An 18,097-nucleotide genomic window follows, 5' to 3' on the forward strand; every position below is an offset into this window, starting at 1 on the left:
GTGCGGGTTCAATCCCTGGTGGGGGAAGTAAGATCCTGCAAGCTGTGCAGCACAGCCAAAAGAAGAAGAAGAAAAAAAGGTATGTGAAAAACATACTGGATGGAACTGATAGCAGATTCTAATCTGCAGAAGAAAAGATCAGTTAACTTGAAGACATCTAAAATGAAGCAGGGGAAAAAATGATAGAAAAATATTGAGTATTAGTGATCTATGGGACAATAGCAAGAGCTCTGTTTATATGCACAGATTGTGTGTCAGAAGGAGAAGGGGTGGGGACAAAAAATTGACAAAACATAGCCAAAATTTTTCCAAATTTTATTAAGAATATAAAACTTCAGATTGAAGGAGTTCAACAAACCCCAAATAGAATAAACACAAAATTCAAAACCACATAAAACCAATCATTATATGCTTAAGAATAGATACATATATGGTAAAAACAACAAAGAAAAGCAAAGACAAGATTAAAAATTCAAGATAGTGGTTACCTCTGTTGAGGACAAGGAATGTGATGAGAGGCGAACTCAAAGTTCTTCTCAAGTGTCATAAAAGGCAAATAAGTGTTTTTATTATTAAGTTGTACATATACAAAAGATTTTTTTGCACACGTTAGATATCACAATAAAAATAAATAAGTTATGAATTTCATCCGGTTCTCCTTATTTATCACACAAGCGAGGAACCTGGGTGTCATCCTGACTACTCCCTCACGGACCTAATCCAATGAATTAACTGGATTAATTCATTGGATTAGGGTTAATTGTCTCTCCTAAATCTACTACCCTCCACCTCTACTTCTACAACCTGGTCCAAGCCACCTTCCACTCCCACCTGGAGAACCAAAACACCTCCCTCTCCCTTAAACAAATCAAAGAGACCATTTTTGAATGGGACTAATCCTATCTCTCTTGAGCTCGACTCTACTAATCTGGCCCCACTGCTATCTGAAGCAGAGATAACTAATTTGCCCAAGGCCACACAGTCACATATGGCAAAGGCAGAATTAAAATCTTCTAGTCTTACTAGAGAGCCCACAATGTCTTACCCATCCATTATCCTACCTTGTGTTGAAACAAAGATAACACGGGAAATGCTTAGTCATGCCTGTCACAGGGTAATCACTGGATAAAGGATAGATTGACTTTCCTCACCTCCTTTATCTGCCTAACTCCTAGTTAATCCTTAACTCTGAGCTCAAATTACTCTTCCTAAGAAGTGCCTTCCTAACTGCTTTGGCCTACTATAGTAAACCCCAGATAGATATATTTGTCCTCACAGCATGCTGTACATTTCCTATGTCCCTCCTCCACTAGTTTGTGACCTCCAAGGGGTGGGGGCCTGTTTTGCCTGCCACTGAAGCATACATGGCTCACCCTTGCCCACTCTGGTTCCTACCCACTTCCATTCCTCAGTGAAAGTGATGGGTTACCAACAGACCCCTCTTGCATCCCAACAAGCAACCTGGCCTGCTGACCAGGACTGCGTGTGAGCAAGATGGGTGGCGGACAGAGACCAGCCCTGGCCCATTGAGCCTCAGATGCCCTGCTCCATAGAAGGGACCTAGTGCTCAGATGGGAACGAAAGAGACTTTGAATACTTCAGACTGCTGCCCCTGGGGCCAGCAATTGGGTAATTGGGTAATTGGGTCACAAAAGAGAGCCCCCTGCCCCCATTTTTTAATCATATCCACTCCCCTGGCTCACAATTTGGGTGGAAGCCATGGGATGCCAGGCCCAGGTATGCTGGGACCACTAAGGAAATGGACCAAGGTGGCCCTGCAGGACAGGGTCAGGGTGGAGGTGGGAGGGGCAGGCACAACCAAGCCCATGAGACTCCCCAAGACACCCAGAATAAGTTTGAGTCCACAGAGGTTTGGCTCTTCTCCTTGGCAGCATTGAGCGCTTTCAGAATTTTTGTTGTGATCTTCCTGCCCTGCAGCAAGGCACTGTCATGCTCTCCGAGTACTTAGTGTCCAGCACAAGGCATGACTAAAGGTAGATGTCCAGGAAATAGGAGGTCCAGCTAACCCCCATAAACCCGTTAGGTCCGACTCAGGCACCTCCTTGAGAAGTCTTTCTTCCCTGACACACACTTTCGTTGTCTCCGTGCCCCTCACCGTGAGTTGTCCTGACAGCCATGGTGCTCTCTGTATTGTGGGTTGAAGAACATTTGTCGAATGAATGGAAGTTTGCAGGCTGACTCTCCTGGGAGCGATCGCCAGATCCAGCTTCTCTGCCTGGAATTCTCTTTTCTCTTCATTCATCTGCTCAGTTTATTTCAACATCAAGGGATTACTAGATGTTACATACCCTCACTTACTGAGCTCAAGGGTCACCGCCCCCAGAAATTCTGACCTTCCCCTTCAGGTGGTCCTCCTCTCCATGGCCACTGCACCAAGGTGGACCTCTCAGTCCCTAGACCAAGATGGTCCCTGGGCCACAGGAACCAGATGTGATTCATTTCACTGTGGCCATCACCTGATAGTACTGGGCACCAGACTGGGCCCAGGAGACACCTGTAGAAGACGTCATCTCTAAGATAAGAGATCTACCTCTGAAGTGGACAGATCCTGGTTGGGATCCCAGCTCTGCCCCTTGAGAACTTAGGCAAGTTCCTTTCTATTAGTTTGCTGGTCAGTAAAACAGCTGGCTGAGAAATCCAGGAATGAGGTTCTGAACTACCTGGGGCTGAGTTTCCAGAGGAGTCATTATGCCCTCAATCCCAGGAGAGGGGCAGGGCAGAGCAGGCCTTTTAATAGCTGATATTTACTAGTCCAGGTACCTGGGCTTGGTGGGGGGAAGAGGGAAGGTTACAGTGCGGTTCATCCTTCTCTGCCCCAGTCTAATATCTTCCAACCCCAAGTTACCTAGAAAACAGAGCCTAGAACAAGAACTAAGTACCGATGTTTTATTTGGGTGATGCAAATACAGAGCATTGAGAGTGAGAAAAGGGACCCGACGCAAGAGAATGGGAGGCAATGCCAGGTGATAGCAGGTTGAGTCTGCTTCATGACAAGACTGGAAGAGGCACAGGTGTGTCCATTGGCTACTTGGGAGGTCTCCCCATTGGGAGAAATGGTGTCTTGCACCAGACCAGTTCAGGGAAGGGAGGGAAGAAGAGGGAATTTATCATCCTGGATTTCTCCCATCTCCCATTAGTCAAATGTTACCCCAGGAGCACTAACTCTTCCACATTCCTGGGTTGCTAGTGGCTCCTTGAGGTGCCAGATCCCATGTCTTGTGGGGGCATTCCATCCAAGTCTGGAAATGATGGGAGGAGACAAACTCTGGGTGTGCGGCTGGTGAGTGCCGAAGAGAATCTGGTTTTGTACATAAGATGTGTTCACAACAGTCCAATACTGTTTTTCTTTTACCAGAAGAGGGAATCTGGCATAATGATCAAAGACCTTTCCCAAAGTCACATGGCTAGTAAGTGGTAAATTCAGGATTTGAACATAGTCTGTCTCTGGAAACTGTCAAAGACCAAGATAAGGAACTTAGATTTTATGTAGCAGGCAAAGGAGAGTCGCTAAAGGGTTTCAAGCTAGGAGTGACATAAGATAAAGAGCTTTTTATAAAGCTCCCAACCGCTACTTTGCTCCATCTTGCCATGTGGCTGAACTTGGCACAAACGTAGGTGGCCCCAGAGATGTGAGGACACCCAAGACAGTTTTTGAGGAGCCCCGACTAGGTCCAGAGCTCATATGGGCTTCCACACTGCCTCATAATCTTTCTGTCTTCATCAAAACCTACACCTACCAAAGAGACTAGCTGGTCAGAGGCAGGCAAGATCTGGGCAGAGAAGCCAAAATGAGGGGAAGAGCAGATTGACCTAAAGACCAGGAGCAGGAGGACCAGCCATACGTCCACTGTCAGCCGGTGGGTCTGGGGATGCTGGCATCCGCATATGAGTCCTTTGGTGTTGCCTGAGATGGTCGGATCTCATGAACTGTCGGCCGCACTGGTCACATTTATGTGGTCGGTATTTGGTGTGTATCCGAGTATGTCTTCTAAGTTCATCAGAACGGAAGAAGGACCAAGTACAGGCTTCCCACATGCATTTATAGGGCCTTTCACCTGGGGGAATGACAAGGGAGAGAAGGAATTTTGAGGAATAGGCCAGCAGGTAGGAAGGAAGGGGTCTGATTTTATGAAGCAGAGCAGTCAACGTTGAGGAATCAAAAGGAAAAACTCAGGACAGCAGTGAGGAGACAGCACCATCAGCAGTCTCCATCTTGGCACAGTCATCCTGAACTGTGGGAAAGCAAGCTGGTGGGCCCAAAAGAGCTTGATCCCAAACTTGAAGGATGATGGGCTAATCCCAAACCATTACAAACCAGGGGTCCCCCACAAATCTAAAGTCCAGAGATCTCTCCACCCACCCCACCCATCCGACACCTCATTTACCTGTGTGTTTGCGTTGGTGACTCACGAGGTGGGAGCGCTTAGTGTAAGCTTTTTCACAGTTCTCATAGTCGCAGCGGTAAGGCCTTGAAACTGGGGATCTCCTTCTGGGAGGCCTTTCCTGGGCCCCGGAGTACTGCTCTGCTCTCCGTGGAGCAGGTAAGGGCTGCTTAGGTAGGAAGGGGTCTTCCTGGGAGACTGGCTGGCTCACAAGAGAGCCCTGGGATTCCAAAGCCAGCAATAATGGCGATTCAGCTGGGGGCATCCCATAGTTGTGGGGGTTTCTAGGGGGCAACATCTGATCCAAAGAGCGGAGCATTGCCAGGGCCTCAGTGGAAGGCATGGTTGGATCCAATAATGTTTTAGGTGTTAAAGGGCCTCCATTAGAAGGTACTGTTGGGAGGCCAGAATAAGGCATTGTTCGCATTCTGACGTGGGACATCATTGGGATTCCACTGGCAGGTGAGACTGGCGGCCCATTGGGGGACATCCTTAGATTCCCACCAAAGGTCGTGGCCACCCCTGGAATACTGGGCTCTCCTAAGGGCATCGCCTGGGGCCCCTTGAAAATCATCATTTCTGTCTGGGAAGGAGACATTCCCTCAGTGTAAATCATCTGGGAAGGAGTGAAAGTCACTTGGGGGCAGTAGGTCACACCGTGGTCAGGCAGCAACATACTGAAGTGTGACCCCATTTCACTGGCATTCTGCCTGGGTGCCTCAGCAGAGACCAAGGAGGTCGTCTCCAGCTCTATGCCCTGAGGGACGCGTTGAATGCCTGATGGGCCATGGTTCCAAGAGGCGTGCACTCCACTGTTTCTGGGAGATGAAGACACATCCAAGATGGATATTGACTTCTCAGTATCCTTAGAAAAAGAAAAGTCAGGTGAAATTCACCATAGCTCAAACTCCAGTTCCACATGTCCCTTCTCCCCATTTCCAGGCCCCACCCTAATCCAGGCCTCTATCGTCTCTTGCCTAAATTATCCCACCTCCAGGCCATTCTCCAGTTTGGGCTTTCTAAAATGCAAGCCTGGGGGATTTTCCTGGCTGTCCAGTGGTTAAGACTCTGTGCTTCCACTGCAGGGGGTGCAGGTTCCATCCCTGGTTGGGAAACTAAGATCCCATGTGCCATGCAGTGTAGCCACTAAATAAATAAATAAACAAACAAACAAACAAAATGCAAGTCTGGCTGATAGAAGCATGGTGGAAATCTAGATGTGACTCATGCCACTTTTCTTGCTGGGCATGTTTTCGGTTTTATTTCAAAAAAAGCACAAAGAGCAAATAAAATATTCTACAACCTGTACTTTCAGCAATACTGAGAAAACCCTCAAATTCCAGATTATGTTTAAGTGTGAGGGATCATCCCAAGCCAGCAGAACAGGTTCAGAAAGCCATAAAGGTAAGAAGAATGGAGGGTTCATTTAGTCTTGGCTTTGGCAAAACTTAGAAACCATTCACAAATATTTACCTACCGAAGAGGTTCTCACCTGAGTGGGAATGCTGTGGGAAGGTGTGAGATCAAGCATTGGAGGAGGTAAAGAAAAGAGGCAGACTTTTAAAAACACTTTTAAAAAGGGTGGGGGATTGTCTTGGAAGTCAAGGGAAAAAAGAAGAGATTGGTGGTAGAACTTCTTGAAACAGGACAGGATCCAAGAATCATATTTTTTAAAGTTGTCAATTACTGTAGCAGTAGAGAGAGAGCTCTTGAGCTGAGAAATTGGGAACACTACCCTGTAATTTCCCATATAAGAGGATCCAGAAAAGACCAATCCATTTAAATATGAAAAACAAAACATGAGTAAAATACAGTATCTATAGAAGATACTAAAACATCAAAGATCCCACATGCCGCGGAGCAACTAAGCCCGTGCACCACAACTACTGAGCCTGCACTCTAGAGCCCACAAGCCACAACTACTGAGTCTGCGTGCCAGAACTACTGAAGCCCGTGAGCCTAGAGCCTGTGCTCCGCAGCAAGAGAAGCCATAGCAATGAGAAGCCCGCGCACTGCAATGAAGAGTAGCCCCTGCTCACAGCAACTAGAGACAGCACAGCAACAAACACCCTACGCAGCCGAAAATAAATAGATAAATTAATAAATTTATTTAAAAAAAAGATCAAGGAAAAATTTAACAACATTCAAACACAAATTTAAAAAAAAGAAAAGAAAGCAAAACTTAAGAAAGCAATTGCGGCTTTTACCAATTACAGGAACACCAAAGGGCAGAAATAGAGGAATTCAAAAAAGTTATGTCCAGACAATAGGCTATGAGTAATATTAGAGGGGAGGGAAGGGGGCAATAAGGGAAACTGTAGGGGCTTCTGCAGTGCTAACAATGCTTCAAAGGTCTTTATTTTGTAATAATCCATTAAGCTGCGTACTTATATTCACTTTTCTGTTTGAGGGCTATTTTTCATAATAAAATGGTTTTAAAACAATACTGTGAGAAATCAGGATTTTCAGCATAAGTGAAATTATAAAAATCAGAAATAAAAATAATGCTATATTTAAATAGGAAATATTTTATACAAACACAAACCCCTCATGCTCAGATTCTGGCCTTTAATTCCATTCCTTACTAAGAGGAAGAATCATCCTTGGAGTATTTCCTGACTCCAAGTCTGGAAGAAGGAATGAATAAGTGAGCTTGTGGTGCATCTTATCGTGCCAGAAAATAAGGGAACTTCCCAAGATTATTAGGACTGTGTCAAAAGGATACAGGAAGTGACACCAGGGAATATGATAGAGTAGAAAGCACCAGGAATCCATGTCCCCACCAAGATAACAATTACGCCTGCAGAATTTGCCTTTTGTAATTACTTTGGAACAATGGAGTCAATTAAATGCTTGTGACTTCCAAGGGAAGGTTTGGAAGGTAAACTGCAGTTAACTTCAGTCAGTTTCAGCTCTTAGGTAGGTAGTGGCTATCCCAAAACACCCCGGGTCCCATACCAGGGAGCTGTGCACACATTTCTGGACCTGTGGGAGCCAGAGTGGGCAATGAAAACCTTGTGCTCCAAATATTGAGTAATCTGTATTATCACTAATTGCTGCTTCTGATCATGAGGAGCAGACAGAGGTGGCAAGCCATTGTCGCAACTCCCACTACCATTGTCACAAACCTCTCCTCCACATGACAGGACTTCCAGGGTATTTAAAAGGACTAGCACCTGTTTCTCTCTCTCTCTCTCTCTCTTTTTGGCTGTGCTGCATGGCATGTGGGATCTTAGTCCCCTGACTAGGGATGGAACCCATGTCCCCTGAAGTGGAAGCCGGAGTCTTAACCACTGGACTGCCATGGAGGTCCCTGGCGCCTGTTTCTTTCCCCCTTCATTTTTCCTTTTTCACCTTTTGGGAACCAGACATTTAAGAACTAGTATATTCAAAAGTAACCACATATACTAGAAAATTTGGAAAGTCACCACACATACCCAAGAAAAGATGCAGGCTCATAAAAGGTCTAAGAAAACCTTAAGTTTACCTCTCAGGCTGATGCTGGCACAAAGGCAATATACATCAATTTAAATAAGCTATAAACAAACAAAAAACAAAAACAGCAAACCCTGAGGAAGAGAAGAATTGGATTTCCAGAGTTTCTACATTATAAGATTCAAGTGTCCGGTTTTCAACAACAACAACAAAAATCACAAGTCATAAAAAGACAGGAATGTATGGCCCATTCAAGGGAAAAAAAAAAATAAACAGAAATGTCTAAGAAAGACCAAATGATGAACTTACTTCACAAAGAATTTAAAACAACTGTCTGTCTTAAAGATGCTCAAACAGCTAAAAGAAGATGTGGAAAAAGTCACAAAAATGATGTATGAACAAAATGGAAATTTTGGTAAAGAGATAGAAAACCTAAAAAGAAACTAAAAGGAAATTCTGGGCACCCTGGTGGCACAGTGGTTAAGAATCTGCCTGCCAATGCAGGGGACACCGGTTCGAGTCCTGGTCTGGGAAGATCCCACATGCTGCGGAGCAGCTAAACCCGTGCGCCACAACTGCTGAGCCTGCACTCTAGAGCCCACGAGCCACAACGACTGAGCCCACGTGCCACAACTACTGAAGCCTGCGCTCCTAGAGCCTGTGCTCCACAGCAAGAGAAGCCACTGCAATGAGAAGCCAGCACACCGCAAGGAAGAGTAGCTCCCACTCGCCACAACTAGAGAAAGCCCGCGTGCAGCAATGAAGACCCAATGCAGCCATAAATAAATAAATTTATTTTTTAAAAAAAGAAATTCTGGAGCTGAAAAATGTAATAACTAAAATGAAAAACTGACTAGAGGGATTCAAAAGCAGATTTGAGTAGACAGAAGAATCAGCTAATTTGAAGATAGGACAATTGAAGTTGTCAAGCTAAGGAACAAGAAGAAAAATGATTGAAGAAAACTGAACAGAGTGCCTAAATGACCTGTGGGACAACTTCAAGCAGACCAACATATGCATTGTGGGACTCCTAGAAGAGAGAGAGAAAGGGTCAGAGATTGCTTGAAAAAATAGTGGGTGAAAACATCTCAAATGTGATGAGAGACCTGAATATAGACCTCCAAGGAGCTCAATGAACTTCAAATAGAATAAAATCAAAGAAATCCACACTGAGACACATTATAATCAAAACTGTCCAAAGACAAAAAGAATCTTGAGAGCAGCAAGAAAGAAGTAACTCATCACATATATGGAATCCCAAATAAGATTACCAGCAGATGTCTCATCAGAAACCTTAGATGCCAAAAGGCGGTAGGCTGACATATTCAAAATGCTGAAAGAAACTGTCTAACCAAGAATCTTATATATGGCAAAGCTGTCCTTCAAATATGAAGGAGAAATTAAGTCATTCCCAGATAAACAAACACTGGAGGAGTTTAATGTCATTAGACCTGAACTGCCCTGCAAGAAATGGTAATGGGGTCCTTCAGGTCAAAATGAAAGAACACTAGACATTAACTCAAAACTATCTGAAGAAATAAAGATTTCTAGTAAGGGCAAATATATGGACAACTATAAAAACTGGTCTTATTGTACTTGATTTGTAACTCCACTTTTTGTTTTCTACATGATTTGAGAGACTAATGGTGGAATAAGAAATCAGTATATTGGTCTTTGCCTCAGTTCCTGACACAGAGCTCCTAAATCCCTTGGAATTTCCTGGATGATAAGAGCATCTTTTGTTCTAATGTAGTGACTCTTGGTGAGCTCCTGGATAGGGGCTGGTCACCAGAAAGACCAAGCCATGATTAGAAGCTTGGAATTTTTGGCCCTATCCCTCATTCTCCAGAGAGGGGAGAGGGGCTAGAAAACGAGTTAATAATTGATCATGTCTACATGATAAAGCCCCCATAAAAATCCCCAAAGTACAGAGTTCAGAGAGCTTCTTGGTTGTTGAACACACGGAGGTGCTAGGAGGGTGCTGTGCCCAGAGAAGGAATGGAACCTCTGTGCCCCTTTCCCATACCTCACCCCCTATGTATCTCTTTATCTGGCTGTTCAACTGTAGTCTTTAAAATATCATTTGTAATAAATCAGCAATAGTAAGTAAACTTTTCCTGGGTTCTGTGAGCTGCTCTAGGAAATTATCAAATCTGAGGAGGAGGTCATAGAAACTGGCCCTGATTTACAGCCAGTTGGTCAGAAGCCCAGGTGACAACCTGGACTTATGACTGGCGTCTGAAGCAGGGGGTAGGGGGCAGTCTGTGGGATTAAGCCCTTAACCCGTGGGATTGGGCACTAATTCCAAGCAGTTAATGTCAGAGTTTCTTGGTGCAGAAAACCCACATATATGATGTCCTAAGTGTGTGAGTGTGAGAATGAAGGAAAACAGTTTTCTTAGACACTAATGCATTAAAAAAACTTATTTGTCTATATTTTTGGACACTCAGTGCATAAAGATGTAACTTTGTGACATTAATAACTGAAATGGAGTGGGGACAGAACTGGATGGGGAATTTTTTTATCTTATTAAAGTGGTATAAATTCAAATTAGAATATTATAATTTGGCAATGTTAAATGTAATCCCCATAGTAAACACAAAGAAAATAGTTATAGAATATATACAAAAGGAAATGAGAAGGGAAATAAAGTTTCACTACAAAAAAAAAAAATCAGCTAAACACAAAAGATATAATACAGGAAACAAGGGACAAGAAAAGCTAAAAGCCATATTGAAAACAAAGAGCATATAAATGGTTTAAACTCTCCAATCAAGACAGAGGTTGGAAGAATGGAGTAAAAGAAACATTATCTAATTATATGTTGTTTACAAGAGATTACTTTAGATCCAGAGACAAAAATAAGCTGAAAGTGAAAAGATATTCCATGGAAGTAGTAAACAAAAGAGTGGGCGTGGCTATAGCAGTGGCTATCAAACATAATAGACTTTAAATCAAAAACGTTGCAAGAGACAAAGGATATTATATATTAATAAAAGGTTCAATACAGCAAAAAAGATAAACAATTATAAACATTTACATAGAATAATAGACCATCAAAATATCTGAAGCCAAAACTGACAGAATTGAAGGGACAAATAAACAGTTCTAAGTAAGAGCTGGAGATGTCAATACCCCACTTTAAATAAAGACTAGAACAACCACACAGAAGATAAGTAGGGAAACAGAGAACTTGAACAACACATAAACCAACGAGGTATAACAAACATATACAGAACACTCTACTCAACAACAACAGGATACACATTCTTCTCAAGTGCACATGGTACATTCTTCTCCAGAATAGATCATATGTTAGGCCACAAATTAAGGCTTAAGAGATTTTGAAAGATAGTTAAAAATCAATAAGGGCAGGAAAGCTGGAAAATCTCCAAATCTGTGGAATTAAACAACATACTCTTAAACAACCAATAGGTAAAATAATAATAATAATAAAACAACCAATAGGTCAAAAAAGAAATCACAAGGGGAATTAGAAAATACTTGAGACAAATGAAAATGAAAACAACTGTAAAAAAACTTACGAGGTACAGCAAAAGCAGGGCTAAGAGGGAAGTTATAACTGTAAATGCTTATAATTTAAAAAGATCTCAAACCAACAACCTAGCTTTACACCTTAAGGAACTAGGAGAAAAAAAAAAACTAACCCAAAGTTAGCAGAAGGAAACATTAGAGAAATATTAATGAAACCAAAAGTTGGTTCTTTGGAAAGATTAACTAAATTGCCAAACCTTTAGCTAGACCGACCAAGAAAAAGAGGACTCAAATTACTAATAGCAGAAATGAAAGTGAAGACATTACTACCAATTCTATAGAAATGAAAAGAATTATAAGAGAGTACTATGAACAGTTGCATGCCAACAAATTGGATAACCTAAATGACATGGATAAAATCATTGAAAAACAATATCTACCAACACTGAATCATGAAAAAATAGAAAATCTGAATAGACCCACAACTAGTAAGGAGACTGAATCAGTAATCAAAAGCTTCCAGGACAGAGAAAGTTTCTTTACTTGATGACTTCATGTTGAATCCTACTAGACTCTTAAAAGAAGAATGTCAATGCTTCTTGAATTCTAACAAAAAATCGAAGAGAAGGGAACACTCCCTAATCCATTCCATGAGCGGGGCATTGCCCTGATACCAAAGCCAGACAAAGACATCACAAGTAAAGAAAACTATAGACCAACATCTTTTATGAATATAGATACAAAAATCCTTAAAACAAAAAAAGTAGCAAACTAGATCCACCAGCATATTAAGCAGATTATACAACATGACCAAGTAGGATTTATCCCAGGAATGCAAGGCTGATTCAACATACAAAAATCAATCAATATAACATACTACATAAGAAAAATAAAGGTGAAAAAACACATCATCTCAACTGATGCAGAAAAAAGCATTTGAAAAATCCAATATCTTTTCATGATTAAAAAAAAAAACCATAGGAATGGAAAGAAATTTCCAACATGATAAAGGACATTTATGAAAAACCCACTGCTAACATCACACTCAATGGTGAAAAACTGAATGCTTTTCCTCTAAGATCAGAAAAAAGACAAGGATGCCTGCCTCCGCAACTTCTATTCACATTGCATTGGCAGTTCTAGCCAGAGCAACTAGGCAAGAAAAACAAGTACAAGGCATCCAAATTGGAAAAGAAGTAAAACTGTCTCTGTTCCCAGATGATACACTCATATGTAGAAAATCCTAAAGATTACATACACAGACCCACAGACCTGTTAGAACTAATAAACAAATTAAGCAAAGTAGCAGGATACAAATTCAAGACACAAAAATCCATTGTGTTTCTATACACTGCAATGAACAATCTAAAAAGGAAATTAGGAAAACAATTCAATTTACAATAGCATCAAAAAGAATCACTCAGAAATAACCAGAGTTTAACTGAAACTATATCACTGAAAACTATAAAACACTGCTGAAGGAAATTAAAGACATTTTAAAAAATGGGAAGAAAAAATCTGCCCAAAGCAATATCCAGTTTCAATGCAATCCCTATCAAAATTCATTTTTTGCAAAACTAGAAAAATCCACCCTGAAATTCATATGGAATCCCAAATAGCCAAAAGTAGTCCTGAAAAGGAAGAACAAAATTGGAAAATTCACTCTTCCTGATTCAAAACTTACTATAAGGCACAGGTAACAAAAGAAAAAATAGACAAAATTGAGTTCATCGACATTTAAAACTTTTGTGCATCAAAAGACACTTCTGGGCTTCCCTGGTGGCGCAGTGGTTGGGAGTCCGCCTGCTGATGCAGGGGACGCAGGTTCGTGGCCCGGTCCGGGAGGGTCCGGGACCCACATGCCGCGGAGCGGCTGGGCCCGTGAGCCATGGCCGCTGGGCCTGTGCGTCCGGAGCCTGTGCTCCGCAACGGGAGAGGCCACAACAGTGAGAGGCCCGCGTACCACACACACACAAAAACAGACACTACCAACAGAGTGTAAAGGCAACCCACAGAATGGGAGAAAACATTTGCAAATCGCATATCTGGTAAGGGATTAATATCTAAACTATAAAGAGAACTCCTAAAATTTACCATAAAAACCCAATTCAAAAATGGGCAAAGGACTTAAATAGACTTTTCTCCAAAGACATAGATGCTCAACATCATTAACCATTAGGGAAAGGCAAATCAAAACCACAATGAAATATCACTTCACACCCACTAAAATGATTATTATTTTTTAAAAAAGTGTTGGCAAGATGTGGAGAAATTGGAACCCTTGCACTGCTGGTGGGAATGTTAAAATGGTGTGCTGCTATAGAAACAGAGTGGTGCTGCCTCAACAGATTAAAATAGAATTACTATATGCCCAGCAATCCCACTTCTGGGTATATATCTACAAGGACTGAAAGCAGGGACTGGAAGAGACATTTGTACACCCATGTTCAGAGCAGCAATATTCACAATAGGCAAAATGTGGAAGCAACCCAAGTGTCCATCAACAGATAAACAAAAGCTGGTATATACCTACAGTAGAATATCATTCAGCCTTAAAATGGAAGGAAATTCTGACACATGCTTCAACATTAAGACATTAAGCCAAGTGAAGTAAGCCGGTCAAAATAAACGAATAATGTATGATTCTATTTGAGGTACTTAAGAAGTCAAATTCAAGGAGACAGAACGTAGGACGGTGATAGCCAGGGACTGGGTGGAGGGTGGGCAGAGGGAAAACTGAGAAGTTACTATTTGAATGATTACGGAAATTTCAGTTTTATGAGAAAAGTTCTGGAGATGGGTGGTGGCGATGGTTGCACAATAATGTGAATGTGTTTAATGCTACTGAACTATACACTTAAACATAGCTATACTGATACTTTTATGTTATACAGATTTTACCACAATTTTTTAAATGTTTAAAAAGGGGCACAGAAGGACTTCCTTGGTGGTCCAGTGGTAAAGAATCCGCCTTACAGTGCAGGGGATGTGGGTTGAATCCCTGGTCAGGGAACTAAGATCCCACATGCCGTGGGGCAACTAAGCCAGTGCGCCGCAACTACTGAGCTTGCACGCCTCAAGTAGAGAGCCTGTGTGCTGCAAACTACAGAGCCCATGTACTCTGGAACCCGCACGCCACAACTAGAGAGAAGCCTGCACACCACAACAAAGAGCCCGTGCAACTAAGATCTGATGCAGCCAAAAATAAATAGAATAAGTAAAAAAAAGAAAGACTTAAACTAATTGTATATAAAAGGGGGGGGTACAGAAGGGGTTCCCACTGGCCAAATTTGTGACAATTTGAGAATCAAAAAGAATGATTGTTGATTTTAATAGATTGAATCTATGAAAATTCATGAGCCAAAGTGACAAAGGGTCAGCTATTATTCCAGCTTTGAACATTGTGAATTGAAGTGAAAGAAGCATTTATTCTGTCCAATAGGAAACTGTTATTTCAAATTCACCCAATGATTCCAGTTGTTTAAGAAAAATTCTACTTTACAGAAGAATACAAATACATGTAGAGGGAACGATGGAATTGAAAATCATTTTACAACCTCTAAGGAAACTTCTGATTAAGGAAAAATTAATATTTGGTTCAAGCCCGTAAGTGAATGATTAGTGGGGAACTGGACATTTGCATGTATCCAAGATAACATTACACAGATTACTTTCTGACCACAAGGCTAAAATATAAGTTTGAATAGAGAGACCAATGAGGCTTTTCGCTACCCTAATTCAAGCGCCAAGCCTAATGTCACCAAATGTGGGGAGTCAAATGTGTCTCCTGATGTAATGCAAGATGAAGCCTATCATACTTATGAGACATCCTTACCCCAAATCAGGAATCCAATTAGCTTTAAGATCTAACTTCGATTTAGAGGGAATACAAGAGATAGATCAAGCTAAATCATACCACGAGAAAGCAATCTGATAAATCCACGAGGAGGAATATTTTACAAGACAAAACTTGGGATGATGGAAAATCAGTCAGGAAAAAAGAAAACTTTTCTAATTTCAAAGAGACTCAAGAGACATAATAACCAGATACAGCATGTGGTCTCAAACTGGATCCTGGTTTGGACATACCAGCTGGAAAGGACATTTGAGGGACAACTAGGGGTACTGAATAGATGATATTAAGAAATTATTTGGACTTTCTGGTGGCTCAGTGGTTAAGAATCTGCCTGCCATTCAGGGGACGTGGGTTCAAGCCCTGGTCCGGGAAGATCCCACATGCCGTGGAGCAACTAAGCCCGTGAGCCACAACGACTGAGCCTGCGCTCTAGAGCCCATGCTCCCCAACAAGAGAAGCCACCACAATGAGAAGCCTGCACACCGCAACAAAGAGTAGCCCCCCCCTTGCCACAACTAGAGAAAGCCGGCGCACAGCAACGAAGACCCAACGCAGCCAAAAATAAAAATAAATTAATTTTTTAAAAAACCCAAAAAACCATAGTCCATTTTATTCACCACTATATGCTCAGTAACTAGCATAAACTAGGCACATAATAGGTGCCAGATAACTGTCTGTTGGATGGGTATTTCTGGGGGTACTCAGCCACTTTTCCCTCCCTTTTACTTTCCTGATTCTTCACAGGCAAACTTCTTTGGAGATGTCTAAACACATCTTTACCACTATCTCGCCTCCAAGTTCAGTCTGGCCCCCATCTCTCCACAGAAACAGCTTTCATAAAGGTCACCGATGATCTCCATGTTATTAAGTCCAAACACACGTCAGATTCCTCCCTGCTTGACCTCTCATGAGTTTCTGAGACTACTGGCCATTGTTCTGTTTTTTGTTTTTTTTTTAATTTTTATTGGAGTATAGTTGATTTACAATGTTGTGTCAGTTTCTGCTGTACAGCAAAGTGAATCTGTTATATATATACATATATCCACTCTTTTTTAGATTCTTTTCCCATATAGTGGCCATTGTTCTTTAAATGTTTCCTTCCCTTGGCCTCTGGAACACATTGACACACTAGCCTGGTTTTCCTCCTTCCCTTCTCTCTGAGCTTCCTCCTTCTCAGTCCCCTTTGCATTATGCCACTCTCGGGGCAATCTTTCTCATGTTAATGAATCCATTTCTGTTTATAGTCAATTATTCTTAAATCAATAGCTCCAGGGCAGACCTTTTCCGAATCTTCAAGCCGCCTAGTGCTCAGTCCATTTGGATAGCCCAAAGGCACTTCATCCGATGTCCAAAACTCTTGATCATCTTTACTCACACACCCACCCCTCAACCTACCCCCAGGGGAAAAAACTGTTAATCCTCTTCCTTCTCATCCTTTGCTCTCAGAAAATGTCACCACTATTCTTATCCAGTTTTATAAGCCAGAAATCTGGTCAATTGTTCTGGATGCCTCCTTCACAACCTAGGTCCAAGTCATTACCAATTCTTGTGGCGTCTGCCTCCAACACATCTCCAAGATCCATTCCGTTTTCTCCATCTCTCTAGTTAGGCCACCATTTTGATTGGATTATCACGATACCTTTCTAATTATTGCCTTGACTTCTGCCCATTCCCCACCCACCCACCCCCGGGGCACTCTTTTTAAAATACAAATCTAATTGTGATCGATCATGCTTAAACTCATCAATGGCTTCCCCCTGCTCTTGGAATAACCAACTCAAGCCCCGCATGACTTAGGTGGTGCTGGGGTCCCTGCCTCCCCTCCCCTTGACCACTCTCCCATCAGTCTCTTGGTCTTGGTCTCACAGTCCATCTTTCATTACCTCCAAAGTGGAGGCATTCTGTCTCTGGTCTCAGGATCTGCTAACCCTTCACCTCACCAGTTGTCTCTGGTCCCAGACAGAATCCTCAGCTGTCTTCTCCACCTCCTAAATCAGATCAAACACCTCTACTATTCATTTCTGTGGCCCCTGTATTTCTTCTTTACAGTAATTTATATACTTCCGATCATTTAGCTACTTATTAATAAAATGGTAAACTATCTTATGGTAAACTCAAAATTGTATTCCCAGGGTCTGTCAAAGGCCTGCCAATTAGTAATTTTTTCCTCCCTGTCTGCTTCCCTCTGACTTTCTAACTTTGTCTTCTTTCCTGAGTACTCAAAAGTCTCTATCAGAAGTTATCTGGAATTTCTTTACCCCCAGCACCCAATGCTAAGAATATTAACTGAATAAACGACACGTGATTTAGGTTCTTGATCTTCCATCCCTTCCCTTCCCAACCTGTCCCTCGGACCCCTCGGACCCCTAATCCTCCAGATTGCTACTTCCCTCCACTCCCCCAGCTTCCATGCCCTCAGCCCCCACGCGGGGCCCTGGGGCTGACGCCCTGACTCACCTCTGTGAATTGGTGCGGAGCCCCATGCCACTGGCTTAGGTCCTCGACTCCCTGCTCCATCTTAAGCTGGGATCTGTTGCACATCGAGCCTGCGCGAGGGTCCAGACCCACACCTGAACAGAGCTCTGACTCGCCGAGCGTCGCAGTCTGGTGTCGCGGCACCACCACGCCACAATCACCGCTCTCAGCTTCTACTTCTCACAGAGCAGCGGGGGGCGGAGCCAAGGGCCGCACCCACCGACCCACCCAGCAGCCGCTGCCCCACCCTGCGGGGCTCCAGCCTCGTGCTGATCCTGCCCAAACGCAGCAGGGTCATTAATAGGGGACCTCAAGACTTTCATCACTTATTGTGTCTCACGTCTTCGGCACCCTGCCTACCCCATCCACCTTTCAGTCTGAGCATCTTTATTTGGCCCAAGTGAGGGTGGGCAACACCGAGGTTTCAGACTTT

The 18,097-nt window shown here is 42.6% G+C and overlaps 1 protein-coding gene across 1 annotated transcript; it reads right to left on the reverse strand.

Annotated features, from left to right (window-relative positions):
• Positions 1 to 3,765: 3,765 nt before the first annotated feature.
• Positions 3,766 to 17,730, reverse strand: KLF17 (KLF transcription factor 17). The gene is made up of 3 exons (XM_022575011.2): positions 17,647 to 17,730; positions 4,407 to 5,268; positions 3,766 to 4,076 (listed from the first exon to the last, which is right to left on the reverse strand). The coding sequence occupies exons 1-3, from the start codon at positions 17,728 to 17,730 to the stop codon at positions 3,832 to 3,834; spliced, it is 1,191 nt and encodes a 396-aa protein (XP_022430719.2). The 3' UTR covers positions 3,766 to 3,831.
• Between the last annotated feature and the right edge of the window lie 367 nt (positions 17,731 to 18,097).

This window comes from Delphinapterus leucas, chromosome 1, assembly GCF_059928025.1.
Source record: "Delphinapterus leucas isolate spDelLeu-1000000601 "Yukka" chromosome 1, BTC_Dleu_Yukka2, whole genome shotgun sequence".
Taxonomy (NCBI): domain Eukaryota; kingdom Metazoa; phylum Chordata; class Mammalia; order Artiodactyla; family Monodontidae; genus Delphinapterus; species Delphinapterus leucas.

Excerpts from the sequence above, each read along its gene's own strand:
- KLF17 (XM_022575011.2), bottom strand. The coding sequence starts at position 17,730 with ATGTGCAACAGATCCCAGCTTAAGATGGAGCAGGGAGTCGAGGACCTA. Across the intron at positions 5,269-17,646 it reads CTCCGCACCAATTCACAGAG|GATACTGAGAAGTCAATATC; the intron begins GTGAGTCAGGGC and ends TCTTTTTCTAAG. Across the intron at positions 4,077-4,406 it reads TCACCAACGCAAACACACAG|GTGAAAGGCCCTATAAATGC; the intron begins GTAAATGAGGTG and ends TCATTCCCCCAG.